The following is a 22,804-nucleotide window of genomic DNA, read 5'->3' on the forward strand; positions in this document are numbered from 1 at the left end:
CTCCACAGGCCGTGGCGGAGTAGCGCAGTTGGTAGCGCCCTCGCTTCCCATGCCAAAGGTCGCGGGATCGATCCCCGCGTCCTCCACAGGCGAATATATTTTTAAATCCTTTATATTAAGTTTGCTGCCACGCATATAAATAATTTATAGTGAAAAACTTTGTTTTTACGGGTTATACTTATTCCTTTCCTGGCTTGACCTCCACTGGAATCAACTCCCACTTCACATCGAGCAGGGCAACTTCACTCACCATTTTTGTTTCCTCCCTTAAGACTCATGTTTATTTCAAATCGCGTATCTCTCTACTACTTCCTGTCCTCACCCTTATAACCTCTTAACCATCGTTCCCCTTCCTCACCTCTCCCCCCTCTCTTTCAGAATCATCACCCTCCCTTAGGGGCCGTCCATAAATGACGTCACGCGATTTTGGACGACTTTTGACCCCCCCCCCCCTTCGTCACACGGCGTCACAATATGACGTCACAAAGCTCTGCCCCCCACCCCCCCAAAATAAAACGCTTCAAATCTCTTTAAACTATTGTCATTGTAGTGCGTATTTAATGTGGCGCTGCACTCTGATATTGTAGGAGAAAACATTTATTAAAACGTCTATTTAATTAAGTAGAACGTGTTGTCTATATTTATTTAAAGTTTCGCATTTTTACGTGACGTCACATTTCTCAACCCCCCCCATCGTCACACATCGTCACAAATGTCTGCCCCCCCCCCCCCCCCAGCGTAACGTCTCCAGCACACGTTTTTTCACGTGACAAACCTTACTAATTCGTCATACGTATGTTGAACATCTTTCGCACCGTAGATAGCCAGCCGTGCTAATTGGAGGTGTGAAGGGTTTGGCTGTGTCGGGTGGTCGTGGGTTCACGACACATTTTATATTTACGCGCTCTAACCCCGAAAAAAACTCCTTATCATGAATCATTCGTCTTGTTCGAATTACTATATTTTTTGTCACTTTCAAGCACTGTCATTCTATTTCCGTTCGAACAATTTCACTCGGTGGAATTGTCATCCGTTGTTTTGTTTTGCCAACGTGCTGTGAAATTGGTTCCTAACAGGCCACAGACCGGTACCGGTCCGCGGCCCGGGGGTTGGGGACCCCTGCACTTCACCATAGACTACACTATACACTACATTATATACTACACTATACACTAGTGCTGTACTAGTATACTACACCATACATTACACTATACACTACATTATATACACCATACACTACACTATACACTACACTATACACTACACCATACACTACACTACACACTACTCTATACACTACACTATACACTAGTGCTGTACTAGTATACTACACCATACACTACACTATACACTACACCATACACTACACTATATACTACACTGTACACTAGTGCTGTACTAGTATACTACACCATACACTACACTATACACTACACCATACACTACACTGTACACTACACTGTACACTAGTGATGTACTAGGATACTACACTATACACTACACCATACACTACAATATACACTACACCATACACTACACTATACACTACTCTATACACTACACTATACACTAGTGCTGTACTAGTATACTACACTAGACACTACACCATACACTACACGATACACTACACTATACACTAGTGCTGTACTAGTATACTACACCATACACTACACTATACACTACACTATACACGAGTGCTGTACTAGTGATGAATTAGCACATTCTGTTTACGTGACAACCATTACTAGTTGGCTGTGTCGGGTGGTGCCGCCACCACCCGACACATTCATATATTTACGCGATCTAACCCAAAAAAAAAAACCTCTAACTTTTTTATTTGTCCATGTAAGGCGTCAACTAAGCTGCGATACAGATTTTTTTTTCCAGAAGAAAACCTATCACAAACGATAGTCCGTCAACGAAGTTGGCAGCTCATCATCATCTATCCAGGCTAAAATAAGATGCAATCCTCATCCTCTTTTGAGTTGCGGATGACGATTACATTCGGGACGATAGCTCGTTTCCAGTGCGTCGTCTTGTTCAGCATCGTGTCGTCTTGTGCCGCATCTCGTCGTCTTGTTCAGCATCGTGCCGTCTTGTTCAGCATCGTGTCGTCTTGTTCAGCATCGTGTCGTCGTCTTGTGCCGCATCTCGTCGCTGCAAGCTGCTGATGCGTGGAGCTTCGTAGGTGGAGGTGAAATTCGCTCAAGACGAGAGGTGAATTCACATTCACATTGTGATTCACTCTCTCGCACCGTGTCCACTGTTGTTAGAAGAGGTGAATTCACATCACACTGATTCACTCTCTCACACCGTGTTCACTGTTACGAGAGGCGAATTCACATTCACGTTGTGATTCACTCTCTTGTACCGTGTCCACTGTTGTTAGAATATGTGAATTCACCTCACACTGATTCACACTCTCGCACCGTGTCCGCTTGTTACAAGAGGCGAATTCACATCACACTGATTCACTCTCACACCGTGTTCATCGTTGTTACGAGAGGTGAATTCACATCACACTGATTCACTCTCTTGCACCGGGTTCACCGTTACGAGAGGTGAATTCACATCACACTGATTCACTCTCACACCGTGTTCATCGTTGTTACGAGAGGTTAATTCACATCACACTGATTCACTCTCTTGCACCGGGTTCACCGTTGTTACGAGAGGTGAATTCATATTCACGTTGTGATTCACTATTGCACCGTGTTCACTTGTTACGAGAGGTTAATTCATATTCACGTTGTGATTCACTCTTGCACCGTGTCCACTGTTTAGAAGAGGCGAATTCACATCACACTGATTCACTCTCTCACACCGTGTCCACTGTTACGAGAGGCGAATTCACATTGTGATTCACTCTCTCACACCGTGTCCACCGTTGTTACGAGAGGTTAATTCACATTCACGTTGTGATTCACTCTTGCACCGTGTCCACTGTTGTTAGAAGAGGTGATTTCACATCACACTGGTTCACTCTCACACCGTGTTCACCGTTGTTACAAGAGGTGAATTCATATTCACGTTGTGATTCACTCTCTCGCACCGTGTTCACCGTTACGAGAGGTGGATTCATGTTGCAATTCACTCTCGCACCGTGTCCACTGTTGTTAGAAGAGCTGAATTCACACTCATGCTGCGAGTCACTCTCTCGCACCGTCTTCACCGCTACGAGAGGTGAATTCACATTCACGTTGTGATTCACTCTCCCGCATGTCCACGCATGTCACGTCGAAACGCGTTACTTTCGCTTCTCAGATGGAATCAATGGCGTTGCCATTCATCAAACAAGAAAATGAAGACGACTTAAGTTTTGGGACGTTGCCAGCTTTGACAGTCAAATATGAAGAGGACGCCGATGCTGGTGAGATGAGCGGATCTGGATGTGTGTGTGTCTTGGCCACGTTGGAGATGTTAACTATCTCGCCTGGTGTGCAGGAGGTTGTGGGTTTGATCCCGACCCCTGACGATGCCTTCTGTATATTTGGAGTTTGCATACGAACTACCTCGCCTGGTAAGCAGGAGGCCATAGGTTCTATCCCAACCCTGACGATGCCTTCTGTATATTTGGAGTTTGCATACGAACTACCTCGCCTGGTATGCAGGAGGCCATAGGTTCTATCCCAACCCTGACGATGCCTTCTGTATATTTGGAGTTTGCATACAAACTACCTCGCCTGGTATGCAGGAGGCCATAGGTTCTTGCCCAACCCTGACGATGCCTTCGGTATATTTGGAGTTTGCATACGAACTACCTCGCCTGGTATGCAGGAGGCCATAGGTTCTATCCCAACCCTGACGATGCCTTCTGTATATTTGGAGTTTGCATACAAACTACCTCGCCTGGTATGCAGGAGGCCATAGGTTCTATCCCAACCCTGACGATGCCTTCGGTATATTTGGAGTTTTCATGTTTGAAGTTTGATGTTAATTACCTCGCCTGGTATGCAGGAGGCCATAGGTTCTATCCCAACCCTGACGATGCCTTCGGTATATTTGGAGTTTGCATGTTTGGAGGTTGATGTTAATTACCTCGCCTGGTATGCAGGAGGCCATAGGTTCTATCCCAACCCTGACGATGTCTTCGGTATATTTGGAGTTTGCATGTTTGGAGGTTGATGTTAATTACCTCGCCTGGTATGCAGGAGCTTGTGGGTTCGATCCCGACCCCTGGCAATGCCCGTTGTATATTTGGAGTTTGCGTGTCTCTCTCTCTCCCCGTAGTCGCGTGGATTTTTCACCGGGTCCCTCCGGTTTTTCCCTCCACACTTAGAATCAACGTCACGTGTTCAGAAAATCCGGCTGCTATAAATGTCCACATGATAAGCCACTTCGTTGAGCTATCATTTGTGATAGCCAGGTCGCTTCTGAAAAAGAGATACACAGCAGCTCTGTGGGGCCTTACCTGGCTACAAAAAAAGTTTAGTTTTTTATAAAAGTTTTGCTGGCTGGCTGGCTGGGAGGAAGGGATGGACTGGCAGTCGCATCTTAAGGACATGCTGATTCCTCGTTCCGTTGTTATTTTGGTTACCCGGATCAATCGTGCATATGAGAGTCACCCTCACCTCTCTTGAGGTCTCACCCGCTTAACCAAAACCAACTTGAACTCATAAGAATCAAACCGGTTCACCAGGAAAAAGAAACATTGTTGTTATTCGTGTCGAGCGGTAGAAACACTCAAAACCATTGATTTTTTTGGACGGCGTCGTTTGCATCTGCGTTGGATCTCCCGCCATTGAACGACGGTGATGTTCTCTTGAGGTCTCACCCGCTTAACCAAAACCAACTTGAACTTATAAGACTCAAACCGGTTCACCAGGCAAAAGAAACATTGTTGTTATTCGTGTCGAGCGGTCGAAACACTTAAAGCCGTTGATTTTTTTGGACGGCGTCGTTTGCATCTGCGTTGGATCTCCCGCCATTGAACGACGGTCGATGTTTTCTAAACTCCAGCTTGGCACGTGAGCCTCGTTAAAGCTGAAGGAGTTGTTGAGATGCCAGAGGAGACGGAGAGTTGCCAGGGAGAATACCCGGCCACCGCAGACCGTAACTTCATCGAGGTGGAATTGTCAGAGGAGGACATCAGTCAAGGTGAGTTCCCATTTTAATCACGGATAACACTGGTCAACACACTTTTTTTGGCATAAGGTATTCCAACGGTTTTAAGGTAATTTTGTGGTGCTGATTCCAAATTTGGCATCAGTTTGTGTCTATCACATCAGGTTTTTGAGTTATCAGATATTGCATTTTCAATAAAAACTGCAGAAGAAAAATATTAAATAAATGTGGATATCTACATAAAATGATATTATAAACACACTATCCTAAAAATACAGCACCATATTTTAACACTAAAGCAGTCACTGACTCGCAACAACTTGCAATCATAAGTGACAGAGTTAATTTCGGGTAAAATCAATGAAAATGGGGTATGCCGATAGCATAAAATGAGATGTGATAGAGCAAATCTGAGATCAGATTTGGAATCAGCACCCTGAAATTAGTCTAAAACAGCTGCAAAAGTCCAGGCCAGAAAAAAAATGTTTTTTTTGTTGTTGACCAGTGTAATATAAAAAAGGTAATGTCTTCTTGTATCACCAATCATAGCTCAGTGGTGCTGCAATACAGCCAAAGTAATAATCTATAAAACTATATAACTATTTTTTATTGAACCGGGTTAGGGCCCACTGAGGTGTTAGCTTCTTTTTCATAAGCGACGTGGCTATCGCAAATGATAGCTCAATGAAGTGGCATATCGCGTGAAAGTTTAGAGCAGCCGAATGCGCTAAACTCGTGATGTTCATTCTAAATGTGGAGGGAAAAACCGGTTACTTTTGGCAGCTCCACCGACTGTAGTCATCCGTTGACGTCACCGCAGCGACGTTTAAAAAAATTAATATTGGGAGCCATACCACAATCCACTTGACATGCTTCGTTGCCGCTATACCTTGAACCCTGAACGCCTCGTTGTGTTTGACACCGTGCGGCAGACGAGGGACGCGTGCCGGAGCTGCTGTGCGCAGACTGCGGGAGGGGCCTCGGCGGGCGACCGACGACGAGGGCGGGCCGAGGGAAACGACGCGTCGTCGTCGGCCAGATGCTGCGACGCTGCACGCGCTGCGGAAAGAAGGTCGGGGACGGGAAGGAGCGTAGCAGGAAGAGGCCGTGCCTCAGCGGAACGCCTCGGAAGGCTCCCGCGCCGGCGGCTAAGTCGGGCCGCCACAAAGTGACGAACGCTAGCGGCGAGAAGCCGCACGTGTGCAAGCAGTGCGGCAAGGGCTTCGTGCAGCTCTGCATTTTGAAGACTCACTCGCGGACGCACACGGGCGAGAAGCCGTTCGCGTGCGGCGAGTGCGGCAAGGCGTTCGCGCAGCGCTCCAACCTGGCGACGCACTGCCGGGAGCACACGGGCGAGAAGCCGCACGCGTGCGCCGAGTGCGGCAAGCGGTTCTCGCACTTCTCCCAGCTGGACAAGCACTCGAGGACGCACACGGGCGAGAGGCCGTTCGCGTGCCAGGAGTGCGGCAAGGGGTTCACGCAGAGTTACAGCCTGGAGATGCACCGCAGGGCTCACACCGGGGAGAAGCCGCACGCTTGCGCCGAGTGCGGGAAGCGGTTCACGGCGCGCGCCGAGTTAAACAAGCACGCGCGGACGCACACCGGCGAGAAGCCGCACGCGTGCAAAGAGTGCGGCAAGGGCTTTTTGAAATCGTCGGATTTAAAGACGCATCTGAGGACGCACACGGGCGAGAGGCCGCACGCCTGCGACGAGTGCGGGAAGGGGTTTTCGAAGCGTTCCCATTTAGAGATTCACTCGAGGACGCACACGGGCGAGAGGCCGTACGCGTGCGACGAGTGCGGGAAGAGGTTCTCCAACCGCTCGCATTTGGTGACTCACTCGAGGACGCACACGGGCGAGAGGCCGCACGTGTGCAAGGAGTGCGGCAAGGGGTTTGTAGCGCGCACCGATTTAAATAAGCACTCCAGGACGCACACGGGCGCCAAGCCGCACGTGTGCGCCGAGTGCGGGAAGGGGTTTTCGCAGCGCTGCGCTTTGAGTACGCACTCGAGGACGCACACGGGCGTGAAGTCGTACGTGTGCGAGGAGTGCGGGAAGGAATTTTCATATTCTTCCACTTTGAAGAAACACTCTAGGACGCACACGGGCGAGAAGCCGCACGTGTGCGGGGACTGCGGGAGGACCTTCGCTCAGCGGTCCGATCTCGAGAGGCACGCGGGCACGCACGCTCGTCAAAATTCGCGCGCGTGCACGTAGGGAGGGAAGGGGCTCTGCAAAACGTTCTACCTGAAGGACGACCTTGCTATTATATTAAGGGCCGTCCATAAATGACGTCACGTGATTTTGGACGATTTTTGACCCCCCCCCCCCCCCTTCGTCACACGGCGTCACAAAAAGTCAGACACCCCCCCCTCAAATATGATGTCACAAAGCTCTGCCCCCCCCTCCCCACAAAAATAATAAAACATGCTTCAAATCGCTTAAAACTATTGTCACTGTAGTGCGTGTTTAACGTGGCGCTGCGCTCTGATGTTGTAGGAGAAAACATTTATTGAAAAGTCTATTTAATTAAGTAGAACGTGTTGTCTATGTTTATTTAAAGTTACGCATTTTGATGTGACCTCACATTTCTCACCCCCCCCTCCCCCCCTTCGTCACACATCGTCACAAATGCCTGACCCCCCCCCCCCTTAGGTGCGTGACGTCATTTATGGACGGCCCTTTAATAACTTTTATAACGCAGTGTTCTGCACGCTCCACGTGGGTTGACGACACGTGTATAGTTACGCGATCTAACCCAACAAAATAAATATCTTTAATATCAATAATATTGTTCGCGAAAGTCTTAACTACTTACTGCCACGTGTTGAACTGACGACGAAGGAGGTGATGGCATCTGCCATGACCTGTTCTGCAGCGGTTTAGGGACTTGACTCCTGTTTCCAAGCCGTTTTACAGCAAATGTAAAATTGTACGGAAGATGATGATGATGGTGGTTGAGATAAGAAAGAGTAGTGGGGTTTAAATTTCGATTTAAAGTTTTCGTGACTGCAGGGATTCATATTCTTGGTTCTTTTGGTAAAGTCACGTAGAAGGGAAATAATAAAATAATACAAATAAAACATAATAAAATTTCGATTTAAAGCTTTCGTGACTGCAGGGATTCATATTCTTGGTTCTTTTGGTAAAGACACGTAGAAGGGAAATAATAAAATAATACAAATAAAACATAATAAAATTTCGATTTAAAGCTTTCGTGACTGCAGGGATTCATCTTCTTGGTTCTTTCGGTAAAGTCACGTAGAAGGAAAATTATTTAATAATAAAATTCTCACGACGTTTTGATTGCAACACAAGCAATCATCATCAGGTGTGAAAACCACAGCAAGAAAATTTGAAAGAATAGTATTGGGGTTATTTAAAGTGGTGGTGGTTTAGTTATGGTGACAGGTGAGCGGTGGTGTAGCGGTTAGCGCGAGCTGCGCTAAGAAACCCACCGACCCGAATATTTGAACCGGTCCTGGGCCTCCCCTAGGTCGATTCAGCCTCAACTGAGTTACGTGGTGCGGTGTGTAAACATCACCACTGGGGAGACAAAAGCGGACCGGGCGTGGTGCTGGCCACCCACCCCCTCGTGTGCCGTGCCGGCCTTCTGTTAGGGTTTCGATTTAAAGCTTTCGTGACTGCAGGGATTCATCTTCTTGGTTCTTTCGGTAAAGTCACGTAGAATGGAAATTAAAAATATAAACATAATAAAATAATTCTCACGACGTTTCGGCCACAACGCAAGCAGCCGTCCTCAGTTGAAGAACAGGTCTATCTTATGGTGACACGTGAGAGTAGTTAAGGAGGGAAAGTCAAGGAAAGGATTTTGAACATTCTCTCTTCCAATTAATATCAGAGACTTCTTCGAGCCCACCCCAGGATCTTTCTTTAAATTTCAGTTTCATGTATTAGGTATATAACCCTGTGAGCCATGCGACTCTTGACTCGGGTGCAACCGCAACAAAACAAAAACATGAACAAGAAACATCTGAAAGTGACTACACGTAAATAGAAAAATCCTGGAAAAAAAAGCAAAGTCTTCCAGAAAAAAACACCGAATTTCAACGCTGTGTGCAAAAATCCCAGTGGGATGCAAGTCAAACAATAACAACCATAAGACAATGTAGATTAAAGTTATCAGGCTAACTCTGTACTACAACAAACAAACATGGCTAAACCAAAACGTTTTCAAAATCACCAAAATCTATATATATAAAATCGTTCATGTCTGTGTGTCTGTGTGTGTGTGTGGACTGCACTTTCATTGGACGGCGGTTGCCCCTGGCAACGGCTAGCCACGCCTTCGCCGCTTTCATTGGACGGCGGTTGCCCCTGGCAACGAATAGCAACTTTTCTCCGCGGGGTGGACGCCATTTTTAATAGCGCGGGGGGGGGGGGGGGGGGACCGGCACCCGTACCCAGCGTTCGCCGGGTGGGAAAATCAGGCAAGGCGGGAGGCTCTGCACGGTGCTAGGCCTCGACACCCAACACGCCACTCTGAGGTAAATTCATACAAATTTCACGTCCTCTACAGAGTGGCGAGGGAGGCAGAGTGGCGAGGGAGGCAGAGTGGCGAGGGAGGGACTCAGCCTCAAAACGAGTAACTGGTGTGGCGTATTAACATCGCCACTGGGGAGACAAAGGCGGCCGGGCGTGGTGGATACAAGTCCCGGGCAAAGCCGGGTCATGACTATGTGTGTATGTGTTTATGTGTATGTCTCTGTGTCTGTATGTATGTGTGTATGTATGTGTCTGTATGTGTTTGTGTGTATGTATGTGTGTGTCTGTATGTATGTGTGTGTGTATTGTGTATGTGTTTGTGTGTATGTATGTGTGTGTTTGTATGTATGTGTATGTTTGTGTGTATGCATGTGTGTGTATGTGTTTGTGTGTATGTGCGGTTATGTATGTGTGTGTATGTGTGTGTCTGCAGCAAGCGCGTGTATGTGTACCTATGGACGCGCGCGCGTGTGTTGTGTAGGGGGAACGGTAGTGTAGTGCTTAGCGTACTGCCTGTGTCTATGTGTGTGTGTGTGTGTCTGTGTGTGTGTGTCTGTGTGTGTGTCTGTGTGTGTGTGTCTGTGTGTGTGTGTCTGTGTGTGTGTGTCTGTGTGTGTGTGTCTGTGTGTGTGCGTGTGTGGTGTGTAGGAGGAACGGTAGTGTAGTGCTTAGCGTGCTGCCTGTGTGTGTGTGTGTGTGTCTGTGTGTGTGTGTCTGTGTGTGTGTGTCTGTGTGTGTGTGTCTGTGTGTGTGTCTGTGTGTGTGCGTGTGTGGTGTGTGGGGAGCGGTAGTGTAGTGGTTAGCGTGCTGTCTGTGTGTCTGTGTGTGTGTGTCTGTCTGTGTGTGTGTTCTGTGTGTGTGTCTGCGTGTGTGGTGTGTGGGGAGCGGTAGTGTAGTGGTTAGCGTGCTGTCTTTGTGTCTGTCTGTGTCTGTCTGTGTGTTTCTGCGTGTGTCTGTGTGTGTGTGCGTCTGTGTGTGTGAGGAGCGGTGGGTGTAGTGGTTAACGCTACGCTGCGCTACCAACCCGGCGAACCGAGTTAGATTCCCGCTCATGGCCACCACCGATCAAGATTATTTGAACCTCACATAGGTCGACTCAGCCTCAAACGAGTAACTGGTGTGGCGTATTAACATCGCCACTGGGGAGACAAAGGCGGCCGGCCGTGGTGGATACAAGTCCCGGGCGAAGCCGGGTAGTACAGCTAGTAAAGCTATAAAATGTCCACGATGACGACCAGCTACTTCGTTTAGCTGACATTTGTGATAGGCAGGCTTGCTTCTGAAAAAGAATTACATAGCTCAGTGGGGCCTTACCTGGTAAAATAAATAAAAATACATCATACTATCAGAGTATGTTTTTTGATAATTGGTTTTTTACCCTTCTATCTGGCAACAAAACTGACACCTTTTTACAAGGAGTCATCTTTGCATAGACCACAATACCTGCAGTCATAATGCAAACAAAAATACATAACTCTGATAATGTGCACTGTCCTTGAAGTTGATTGGTCCACACCCGAGACAGCTTTCCTTAGAGCCTAGTCTCACATGGGTTGGACCAGGCGCTAAGGAAAGCTGTCTCGGGTGTGGACCAATCAACTTCAAGGACAGTGCACATTATCAGAGTTATGTTTTTGTTTGCATTATGACTGCAGGTATCGTGGTCTATGCAAACATGACTCCTTGTAAAAAGGTGTCAGTTTTGTTGCCAGATAGAAGGGTAAAAAACCAATTATCATATTTTACTGGCAAATGAAGTTCAAATGGAGTATGTTTTTTTTGCATTCTGACCACAAGTATTGTGGTTAATGCAGACATGATTCCTTGTAAAAGGTTTCAGTTTGGTATTTTAACATCTTAACACAACTGTTTTGTTTCCAGAAAAAAAGGGAAAAACCTATTCTCATAAAAATATAGTTTAGTTTATATGACCCGGAGCTCAGATCCTACCTAGTAAGACTGACGGGACTCAAGTACCCTGGATGGTAACCAGATTCACTTGAGTGTGCAAGGCAAAGGTGGGTTAGAGTAAGGATTCTGGTGTTCATAAGTTTGCATCTTTGGGTTTGAGGCCTATTCTAGGGAACGTTCTGCTAAGAAGACTACCAGTCATTCGGAGCTATTTTAAGTCCCGTCTGGCCTCCATCCCCTCGTCCTGAGTGGGTCAGTGGTTGAGTGAGCAAGTGAATGGTTGAATGAGCCAGTGAGTGGGTGAGTAGGTGGCGTGGGTGAGTTGATGAGTGAGTGGGTCAGTGGTTGAGTGAGAAAGTGAGTGGGTGAGTAGGTGGGGTGGGTGAGTTGATGAGTGAGTGGGTCAGTGAGCAAGTGAGTGATTGAATGAGAAAGTGAGTGGGTGAGTAGGTGGGGTGGGTGAGTTGATGTGTGAGTGGGTCAGTGACCAAGCGAGTGATTGAATGAGCAAGTGAGTGGGTGAGTAGGTGGGGTGGGTGAGTGGATGAGTGGGTCAGTGAGCAAGTGAGTGGTTGAATGAGCCACTGACTTGAGCGAGTACGTGGGGTGGGTGAGTGGTTCAGTGAGCAAGTGAGTGAGTGAGTAGGTGGAGTGGGTGAGTGGATGAGTGGGTGGGTGAGTGGTTGAGTGAGTGGGTGAGTGAGTGGATACATTGACGCCGTATCGCCCAATAGTTGGAGCCGTGTGACCTGCAGACACTGTCTATCCAATGCTTTCCATGCGCGGTGGCGCGTTGGTGGTGCGATCAACGCATGAAATGCGCACACTTCACAAAAGTCAATTCTCATGACTTATTAAAAAAAAGTCAATTCTCATGACTGTTGTATGTTTTTGTATCATGACTTATTATTAAAGTCGGTTCCATTTGTGTTGCACCTTGTGCAGTGGCTCTGAACTTGGGTTGCACCTCCCCCTGGCAGGGCGAGATATGCCAGATATTTTTTTCTTCAACGTTTTTATTTAACTTGATTCCTCTGTTTATCTGGACCAAATCTTGTAATCAAAATTTCGTCCACTTCCCGTTGTCCAATCAATTCCACATTTTGCACACGTACTCAGATCCGGTAATTCGCTACTTTAAAGGCAATTTACATTTTGTATGGACGTCTTATTATTTATATATATTTGTGTGTAGGTCAAAAACGCCGCGGTCCCTAAACTGTGGAATCGGCTCACACAAGAAGCAGGCGCCATGAAATAATAACAATTCTCACGACGTTTCACCTTTTTCCAAATTTTCTTGCCGTGGATTTCACACCTGATGATGATTGCTTGTGTTGCAGTCGAAACGTCGTGAGAATGTTTATTGTTTAATATTTACATTTTTTTATTATTTTATTATTTCCCTTCTACGTGACTTTACCGAAAGAACCAAGAATATGAATCCCTGCAGTCACGAAAGCTTTAAATCAAAATTGTACATTATTATTTTTTTGTTACAATTAAAAACCGAAGGGGTGCAAGACTACAGCGAATGTTAATAAGAACCGCCGGCCCGATGGGATTGAGGAATTGGCAACCGTCGCTACCTCCACCACGGCGTCTTCAGATTCGTCTTGTCCCGCATCTCGCCGTCTTGTCCCGCATCTCGTCGTCTTGTCCCGCATCTTGTCCCGCATCTTGTCGTCTTGTCCCGCATCTCGTCGCTCTGCTGCTGAGTTGGAGCGTCCGGCAGGTTGGTGGTGAAATTCACTGAAGACGCGAGGTGAATTCACACTCACACCGCCATTCACTCTCTCTGTGTCTCTCTCTCTCTCACCGTGTTCATTGTTACGAAAGTTGAATTCACATTGACACGGCGATTCACTCTCACCGGTTAGAAGAGTTGAATTCACATTCACACAGCGATTCACTCCCGCACTGTGATTCACCCTCGCACCGTTCACTGTTACAGCAGGTGAATTGACACCGCTATTCACCCTCACTGGTTAGAAGAGTTGAATTCACATTCACACAGTGATTCTCTCTCACCGGTTAGAAGAGTTGAATTAACATTCACACAGCGATTCACTCCCGCACCGTTCACTGTTACAGCAGGTGAATTGACACCGCTATTCACCCTCACTGGTTAGAAGAGTTGAATTCACATTCACACAGTGATTCTCTCTCACTGGTTAGAAGAGTTGAATTCACATTCACACAGCGATTCACTCCCGCACCGTTCACTGTCACAGCAGGTGAATTGTCACCGCTACTCTCACCGGTTAGAAGAGTTGAATTCACATTCTCACAGTGATTCACTCTTGCACTGCCATTCACTCTCTCGCACCGTGTTCACCTTTGTCACAAGACGCGAATTCACACTGACATTCACTCTCTCTCTGTGTCTCTCTCTCCTCTCTCTCACCCTGTTCATTGTTACGAAAGTTGAATTCACATTGACACGGCGATTCACTCTCACTGGTTAGAAGAGTTGAATTCACATTCCCACAACGATTCACTCTCGCACTGCGATTCACTCTCGCGCCGTTCACTTACAGCAGGTGAATTGACACCGCGATTCACTCTCGCTGGTTAGAAGAGTTGAATTCACATTCACACAGCGATTCACTCTAGCACCGTTCACTGTTACAGCAAGTGAATTGTCACCGCTACTCACTCTGACCGGTTAGAAGAGTTGAATTCACATTCACACAGCGATTCACTCTCGCACTTGCGATTCACTCTCGCGCCGTTCACTTACAGCAGGTGAATTGACACCGCGATTCACTCTCGCACCGTGTTCACCGTTGTCACAAGACGCGAATTCACCTGTACAGCCCTGGGTATGCAGGTAACTTGTTTCTGCTGTGTACTTACTAACATCTAATGTAACGTTGTTGTTGTTGTGTGCTCCCCACAGATGGCTTCACACCCCGAGTTGCCTTTCGTGAAGCAGGAAAATAAAGAAGACAGCTTCGGCCTCGAGATGTGGTCAGATTTGACGGTGAAATACGAAGAGGAGGACGTCGATGATGGTGAGATCGGCGGATCTGGCCGTGCGTGTGTGTCTCAGCCACGGTGGCTAGGAGATGTTAACTACCTCGCCTGGTATGCAGGAGGTCGTGGGTTTCATCCTGACACCTAACGATGCCTGGTGAATAATTGGAGTTTGCGTCTCTCTATTTCATCATCATAATCATCATCACGGTGGCTAGGAGATGTTAACTACCTCGCCTGGTATGCAGGAGGTCGTGGGTTTCATCCTGACACCTAACGATGCCTGGTGAATAATTGGAGTTTGCGTCTCTCTATTTCATCATCATAATCATCATCACGGTGGCTAGGAGATGTTAACTACCTCGCCTGGTATGCAGGAGGTCGTGGGTTTGATCCTGACCTCTGACGATGCCTGGTGTATAATTGTAGTTTGTGTCTCTCTTTCATCATCATAATCATCATCATGGTGGCTAAGAGATGTTAACTACCTCGCCTGGTATGCAGGAGGTCGTGGGTTTGATCCTGACTCTTGACAATGCCTGGTGTATAATTGGAGTTTGATGTCTCTCTATTTCATCATCATCATCACCGTGGCTAGGAGATGTTAACTACCTCGCCTGGTATACAGGAGGTCGTGGGTTTCATCCTGACACCTGACGATGCCTGGTGTGTAATTGGAGTTTGCGTTTCTCTATTTCATCATCACCACGGTGGCTAGGAGATGTTAACTACCTCGCCTGGTATGCAGGAGGTCGTGGGTTTCATCCTGACCCCTGACGATGCCTGGTGTATAATTGGAGTCTGCGTTTCTCTATTTCATCATCATCACGGTGGCTAGGAGATGTTAACTACCTCGCCTGGTATGCAGGAGGTCGTGGGTTTCATCCTGACCTCTGACGATGCCTGGTGTGTAATTGGAGTCTGCGTTTCTCTATTTCATCATCATCACCGTGGCTAGGAGATGTTAACTACCTCGCCTGGTATGCAGGAGGTCGTGGGTTTCATCCTGACACCTAACGATGCCTGGTGTATAATTGGAGTTTGCGTCTCTCTATTTCATCATCACCACGGTGACTAGGAGATGTTAACTACCTCGCCCGGTATGCAGGAGGTCGTGGGTTTCATCCTGACACCTAACGATGCCTGGTGAATAATTGGAGTTTGCGTCTCTCTATTTCATCATCATCACGGTGGCTAGGAGATGTTAACTACCTCGCCTGGTATGTACGAGGTCGTGGGTTTCATCCTGACACCTAACGATGCTTAGTGTATAATTGGAGTTTGCGTCTCTCTATTTCATCATCACCACGGTGGCTAGGAGATGTTAACTACCTCGCCTGGTATACAGGAGGTCGTGGGTTCGATCCAGACCCTGACGATGCCTGCTGTCGCCGTATATTTGGAATTTGCATCTTTCTCCGTGTTGGTCGCATGGATTTTTCTCAAGATCCCTCCAGTTTCCCCCCCACCACATTTAGAACCGATGTCACGCGTTCAGAGTTATTTGGCTTCTGCTATAAATGTCCACACGATGATGGTTGAGCTATCATTTGTGATCTAAAGAAGAGCTACATGGAAGCTCATTTTGGGGCTTTATTCCTGATTGGCAAACTAGAAACAACCCAGTTCTGAATTTGTATTTTCATTAAAAAAATGATCAACTATTTTTTTTATTTTAACCCAAAAATAAACAATGGTCTTCACTTATAGTTTTTTTTTCGGTAAAGTCACATAGGTAAAAAATTAAATAAATTAAAATGAAAACAACCAAATTAAATCACGACGTCTCGGAAGCAACACAAGCCTCCGTCTTCTGGTGGAACCGCCACAGCAAAATTACTGTAGCGACAACTCGAAATCTAGAAACGATGGTTTTGCCGGCACGCACCACTTTTAAAAAACACGGCCGCTGTGAATTAAATTAACTGCCGATTCCATTTGAATTAAAAGCCCAATGAGACCACATTTTTGTGATCCCCCAGCATCACAGCCTGGTGTGACTGGGGTCTCGCCTGGCTTCAACGCGAAATAAACTAGAATTTTACGAGACTCAAACAAGAGTAATTGGTAAAGTAAAAAAAGCAGCATCATTCTTGTAAGTACAGGAGATCATCGATTATCCGGCGGCTTCGGGGGGAGGGGGCGCCGGATAATCACTAAATCATTATTTAATAATAGTAATAGTTGACGATTATAAGGCACAATTCATTCAAGGATCTCAGTGCGCCGTGCACTAAGTTAGGAAATATAAATAGTGTAAAGTCCAGAGTCCACTGGGTCAGTCATGGGAAGTGTAGGTCAGGCGAAACAGGTCTGAGTCTTTAGAGAAGATCTTAACAAGGTTGAGTGACCTCGCCTGTCTGACCACGAGTGGCAGGGCGTTGCGTAGTCTTGGCACGGCTCATGCAAAGGCTCAGTCGTCCCAGGTACAGAGTCAAGTTCTCGGCACATTGAGCAGATTTAAATTAGCGGATCGGTAGAGGTCGTGACAGCGCGTGTGAGTGAAATTGGATGTTGAATGTAAAATGGTACAAGGCCGTTTAAGGGCCTTGTACATTAGCAGCAACACTTTAAATTGGACCCTACATTTAATTTGCGAGCGAATTTAAAGATTTTATTATCGGGATAATGTGGTCACGGAATGAGGTTTGCGTGAGCATCCTGGCAGCCGGCTGCGTTCTGGACCAGCTGCAGTCGGTCCAAGACCTTGGTCTGAACCCCGAGTAACAGAGTAGCTTACTTAAAATAGTTTTATTTTGCACATTCTTGTATGACATGGTTTATAGGTATTTTTAAATCCTTTATATTAAGTTCGCTTGCTTGCTTGCTTGCGTGCTTGCGTGCTTGCTTGCTTGCTTACGACCGTGCAAATATTTCGGTCGTTTTTTAACCCACTTCCCGTGATCCAATCGAGCTGACATTTTGCACACAGACTCGTGCGTGACAATTAATTTTCGTTAAATATTTTTTTACAACATTTTACACTTTTTAGGGAATTTTTTAAAAATATTTAATTACCAATTGCTTAATGCTGCCAGACAATCATCTGACCCATAGGTGGCAGCCATCTCAAGCCAGAGGACGAGAGGACTCTAGCCGCCACGCATATAAAGGATTTATAGTGAAAAACTTTGTTTTTACGGGTTAATTTTTTATGCATTGTAAATTGGTTTACTTTTTGAAATTGGTATACATAAACGTACAAATAGACACTAAATAAATATGCGACTTTAAAAAGTTACTGTGTTTAATGTACTGTACTTAACACTCCAATCTCGAAGACTCTGCATCATGGAGTAATGTATATACGTGCAGTATTTTCATTGTCTAAGTTGTATGTAGTGTATAATGTACCGTATATAATATTTTACACTAAAATCAAGTGTAGCTACTTTTTTCGTCACGGACATGGTGCCGATCGCCAGACTAGTTGCAGCTTTTGGCGTGCTTTTGCCAGTTTCGACAGATTGGCCCGGGACTAAAGCTGGATAACGTTGGAGGCAGCCGGATAATCGATGATCAACTGTTTTATATCTCCTATCTAGCATTAACATTTGTGCTTTTAAAATTGTATTTATCAATTAACAGCTCAGGATGTTAAGATCATTAAAACCGAGGGTCCCACTGTGATGCCAAAGGAGACGGGGAGTTCCCACGGATGTCCGGCCACTGCAGATCGAAACTTCATCGAGGTGGAATTGTTGGCGGAGGACATTGGTCACGGTGAGTTCCCACTTTGATTACGCCTTAAAAAAAAGTAATGTCTTTTTGTTGTATCACCGATCATAGCTCAGCAGTGCTGCAATACACCCTCAGTAATAAACTATAAAACTATTTTTTATTTACTAGGTAAGGCTCACTGAGCTGCCGTGTAGCTGTCTTTCATAAGCGAACCTGGCCATCGCAAACGATAGCTCAACGAAGTGGCTGGACGGACGCGTATAGGGACTCTACTTATGAGCGAGTTAGGTTCTAGAGTTCTGTTCGTAAGTCAATTTGTTCGTAAGTCCAACTTTACTCCCGTCAATTCCAAACATGTTGTACGGTATGTACACTAAACACGGAGAATGGCTTTAAAAGTTGTTTGATCTCCTGTAAATGTAGATGCAACTGGTTCTTGATGTTCTGAAGATGTAGATGCCACCACCGCCATCTATTGCGCAGCGGTTGAACTTATAACTCTCGGTCCGAAAAGGCAACTGGACAAATGGTTTGTTTGTATCTCTGAAAGTTAATGTTCATAAGTAGAGGAGTCCCTGTAATGCTTTCCCCCTTACAACAGAAGAGTTGTCTCACTGGACATTCGGTTTCTGCTAATGTGCGCGCACCATATGTAGCCGACCTCGCCTAATCGGAGGTGCTTTACCTGTCTTCAAGGAAGACGCAGCCCCAAAAACACAAGTAGCTCTTATCTAGTGTATACCCAATCAAAGCTTTTGTCTATACGAGTCGGAAAGTTTGTAACTGATAAACACGACTTCATGGTGAACTTTCAGCACAGCACAGTGGCGAGGAGATGTTAACTACATCGCCTGGTATACAGGAAGTCGTGGGTTCAATCCCAACTCTTAACGCCTGCTGCTGTATATTTGGCGTTTGCGGTATTTCTTTCCCCTGGTCGTGTAGATTTTTATGTGGGTCCTCCGGTTTTTCAACGTCACACGTTTAGAGTATTTTGCTGTTTGCATTTCCACATAAGCCACTTCGTTGAGATACCATTTGTGATGGCCAGGTCGCTTCTGAAAAAGAACTACGTAGCAGATTAGTGGAGCCTTACCCGGTAAAATAAAAAATAAAAGTAGTTTGGCATCACCGCTAGAGAGAGTGCTTTTCAGTGCCATCACTGCAGCGATCATGTTATGTATATAATTTTTTTAAGTTTCCTGAGCCTCACCCAGCAAAAACCAACGAGTGTGTTTGTCTTTCCTCCGCTTTTGCGCGTGTGGCCATTGCGAAAAAAACCGCACGCGTTGCTAGACGAAGGACGAATGACGGGGATGCTGCCGTACGCCAAGTGGCGCGGACAGGAAGACCTCGGCAGGCGACGGGGAGCGACGGCGGACGAACCCGGAAGGACGACGCTCCAAGGCCCCGCGCTGCGCACCAACGTCAAGGGACGGGGCGGGCGGAAGCGGCGCCCGGGTGCGGATGGGAGGCCGCGTGCGGCATGCGACAAGCGTGGCGAGGGCTTCTCCCAGCACTCCAAATTGAAGACACACGCCAGGACGCACACGGGCGAGCGGCCGTACGCGTGCGACGAGTGCGACAAAGGGTTCACCCAGCTCTCCAAATTGGAGTTGCACTCCAGGACGCACACGGGCGAGCGGCCGTACGCGTGCGACGAGTGCGGCAAGAAGTTCACGCAGCGTTGCAACTTGGAGACGCACTCCAGGACGCACACGGGCGAGAGGCCGCACATGTGCGACGAGTGCGGCAAGAGGTTCACGCAGCGCTCCAGCTTGGAGATTCACTCGAGGATGCACACGGGCGAGAGGCCGCACGTGTGCGGGGAGTGCGGCAAGGGATTTGCGGCCCGCACCTACCTGATCAGACACTCGCGGACGCACACGGGTGAGAGGCCGCACGCGTGCGCCGAGTGCGGGAAGGCATTCGCGCAGCTTTCCGACTTGAAAACCCACTCGCGGACGCACACGGGCGAGAGGCCGCACACGTGCAAGGAGTGCGGCAAGAGGTTCACACAGCGCTCCAACTTGGAGACGCACTCCAGAACGCACACTGGCGAGCGGCCGCACGCGTGTGAAGACTGTGGGAAGAGGTTCACGCAACGCTCCAATCTCGAAATGCATTCTAGAACGCACTGGCGATGATGCTGCGGCCCATGAGAGGATGTCACAGCATTGGACATGTAAGCCGGTTCGCCCTGTGCGAGATGCCCTTTCTGGGGGTGCAAGACATGGGCAGATTTTGTTTGGACGGTAAATCATCGAAACAAATTAAGCACGGGCACGTAGGTACAACTTCCACGTTGTACTAATTACCTTGATGTGGACCAATCCGTTTTAAAGACGATGCATATATTATCAGAGCATATTCTCTGCATGTTCACAAGTACGTGTGGTTTAATGCAGACAGGATTCCTTGAAAACGGATTCTGTTTGGTGTTTTAAAATCTTAACACCTGTTTTATTACCAGAAGGGGTAAACTCTATTGTTATACAACTGCCTTGTTTCATGAAACCTACGTATTTATTAACATAAATGTTTTTTCTATTGAGAACCAAAAGGGTGCAAGGCTGCAGTAAAGGTTAAGAACCATTGATCTAGAAGCATTCAACAGCATCCCAAAGCCGTGTGCGACTGTGCTACCCCGTGGCAGCCGTATTACAAACCACTGCGTATTCATACTGGCGCTGTGACGTACCATTCTCTCGATTGCATTACTATATCCAAATCGCAATCTGCGTTATATAAAAACAAAAATGTGTTCCCTGTGTGACCCGTGCCCGTGCCCACTGTGCCTTGATCTTTCCTGGCCATGACCGTTATCAAGGACGCACACGGGGGGGGGGGGGGGGGGGTGGCGATCTTCAATAATTAATGAAATAAAAGTTTTGGTAGCACTCCTGCGTCATTTTCGTTGTTGCTTCCCTCTGCGACACGACTCTCGCTCTCTGGATCCCAACACCGGCCACGTGCACACACACAACAAGGACTTTCAGAGGGGAGGTGGGGGGTGACGTGGTTCCAAAACGGCATCTGTTTCTTCGTATGGCTCCCAGATACACACACACACAAGGTACTGCCAATGGACCCTGTAATATCGGTGTTGCTGGCGTTACGATTGGACCCCTCGATACGGTTCTCCCTCTCGTCAAGATCCCTTGTCCAGTGGTCGCGTGACTCTGTAATCGTCGTTTCTGGCGTCACAATTGTCCCGGGCCTCCCTCTTCCTAGATCCCTTGTCCAGTGGTCACGTGACGCTTGTAATATCGGTGTTGCTGGCGTTACGATTGGACCCTCGATACGAGCCTCCCTACATTAAAGATCCCTTGTCCAGTGGTCGCGTGACTCTGTAATCGACGTTTCTGGCGTCACAATTGTCCCGGGCCTCCCTCTTCCTAGATCCCTTGTCCAGTGGTCACGTGACGCTTGTAATATCGGTGTTGCTGGCGTTACGATTGGACCCTCGATACGAGCCTCCCTACATTAAAGATCCCTTGTCCGGTGGTCACGTGGCTCTGGCAATCGCGTCACGTGCCCGCCTAACGTGCGTTTGACGAAGGATCGTGGCCCTAACGCACCAGCTATCCCAAGGCAACCGTGACCCAGCAACCATTTATTGGTAACACAACCACACTGTCCATGTGGAGAGGTTTTTTTGGGTTAGATCGCGTAAAGGCAAATGTGTTGTTAAACCTGCCGCCACCCGACACAGACAATTAGTAAGGAGTTTGTCACGTCAACAAAACGTAGCCAATTTGTTACTAGTCCAGCTCACAGGTGTGGTTTGAATAGTAAACCCACGACATTTACAATTTGAGTACGTTTGGCCAGTAATTACAACCAGCATCATCAGGTGACAGCCAGATTTGGGGAGAAATATTGTTTCGGTCTTAAATAAGAGGGATAAATGTGATGACAACACTTGTGAGTTAATCAGGTGCGAAGGTTAGAGGGTGGGGGGTTAATGTATGCATATTAATTACAACGGATATCTAATTACTGGTTGGCTTATTTATAGGGTAATCAACATACATTTACGGGATAGAGCCTTATTTATTGGCTGTGTCGGGTGGTGGCGGGTTTATTGACACGTTTATATTAACGCGATCTAACCCAAAAACCTCTTATGGATATTGGTTTGCGAAAGCCTACGTTTTAAACAGCCACACTGGTTACACCTATAATAACATTCACCGCGTTATATATATGTCCAATTCGCGTTAACTAAACACGAGGCGTTAGAGAGTTAAATGTTCATTTACTTCATTTATTCCATATATTTATTCCATGTATTTATTGTGTTTCTTGTTTTTTTGTATGATGTTATGCATGTAATTACTGTAAACTTCGTGTAAAAATGCTTTATAATGATTTCTTTTGTCTGGAACCAATTAATGTCATATACATTCATTCTCATGGAGAAAAATTTATTCGGTGTTCGAACAAATCGGTGTTCGAATGGCCTTCTGCAACGAATTAAGTTCGATCTCCGAGGTACCACTGTATACGAAGCACTCAGCTCCGTCTGGTCGTCTTGTGTCGCATCTGGTCGCTGTCCGTTGGAGCCTACGCGTCATTGGCCACGCCCCTCTCGTCATTGACCACGCCCCTCTCGTCATTGGCCACGCCCCCTCTCGTCATTGACCACGCCCCCCTCGT

General features: G+C 47.0%; 1 protein-coding gene across 1 annotated transcript in view; it reads left to right on the plus strand.

Annotated features, from left to right (window-relative positions):
- Nucleotides 1–20,972, plus strand: part of LOC133360648 (zinc finger protein 850-like) — a 32,282-nt gene extending 11,310 nt beyond the window's left edge. The window contains exons 5-13 of the mRNA XM_061579441.1: nucleotides 2,125–2,217; nucleotides 3,265–3,370; nucleotides 4,960–5,097; nucleotides 5,997–7,278; nucleotides 7,985–7,997; nucleotides 9,478–9,573; nucleotides 14,385–14,499; nucleotides 18,050–18,184; nucleotides 19,439–20,972. Coding sequence (XP_061435425.1) covers nucleotides 2,125–2,217; nucleotides 3,265–3,370; nucleotides 4,960–5,097; nucleotides 5,997–7,278; nucleotides 7,985–7,997; nucleotides 9,478–9,573; nucleotides 14,385–14,499; nucleotides 18,050–18,184; nucleotides 19,439–20,289 — 2,829 coding nt within the window. The 3' untranslated portion in view covers nucleotides 20,290–20,972. The remainder of the gene's footprint in view (nucleotides 1–2,124; nucleotides 2,218–3,264; nucleotides 3,371–4,959; nucleotides 5,098–5,996; nucleotides 7,279–7,984; nucleotides 7,998–9,477; nucleotides 9,574–14,384; nucleotides 14,500–18,049; nucleotides 18,185–19,438) is intronic.
- The last annotated feature ends 1,832 nt before the right edge of the window (nucleotides 20,973–22,804 follow it).

Source organism: Lethenteron reissneri, chromosome 69, assembly GCF_015708825.2.
Source record: "Lethenteron reissneri isolate LAM-NWPU_2019-01 chromosome 69, ASM1570882v1, whole genome shotgun sequence".
In the NCBI taxonomy this organism is placed as follows: Eukaryota; Metazoa; Chordata; class Hyperoartia; order Petromyzontiformes; family Petromyzontidae; genus Lethenteron; species Lethenteron reissneri.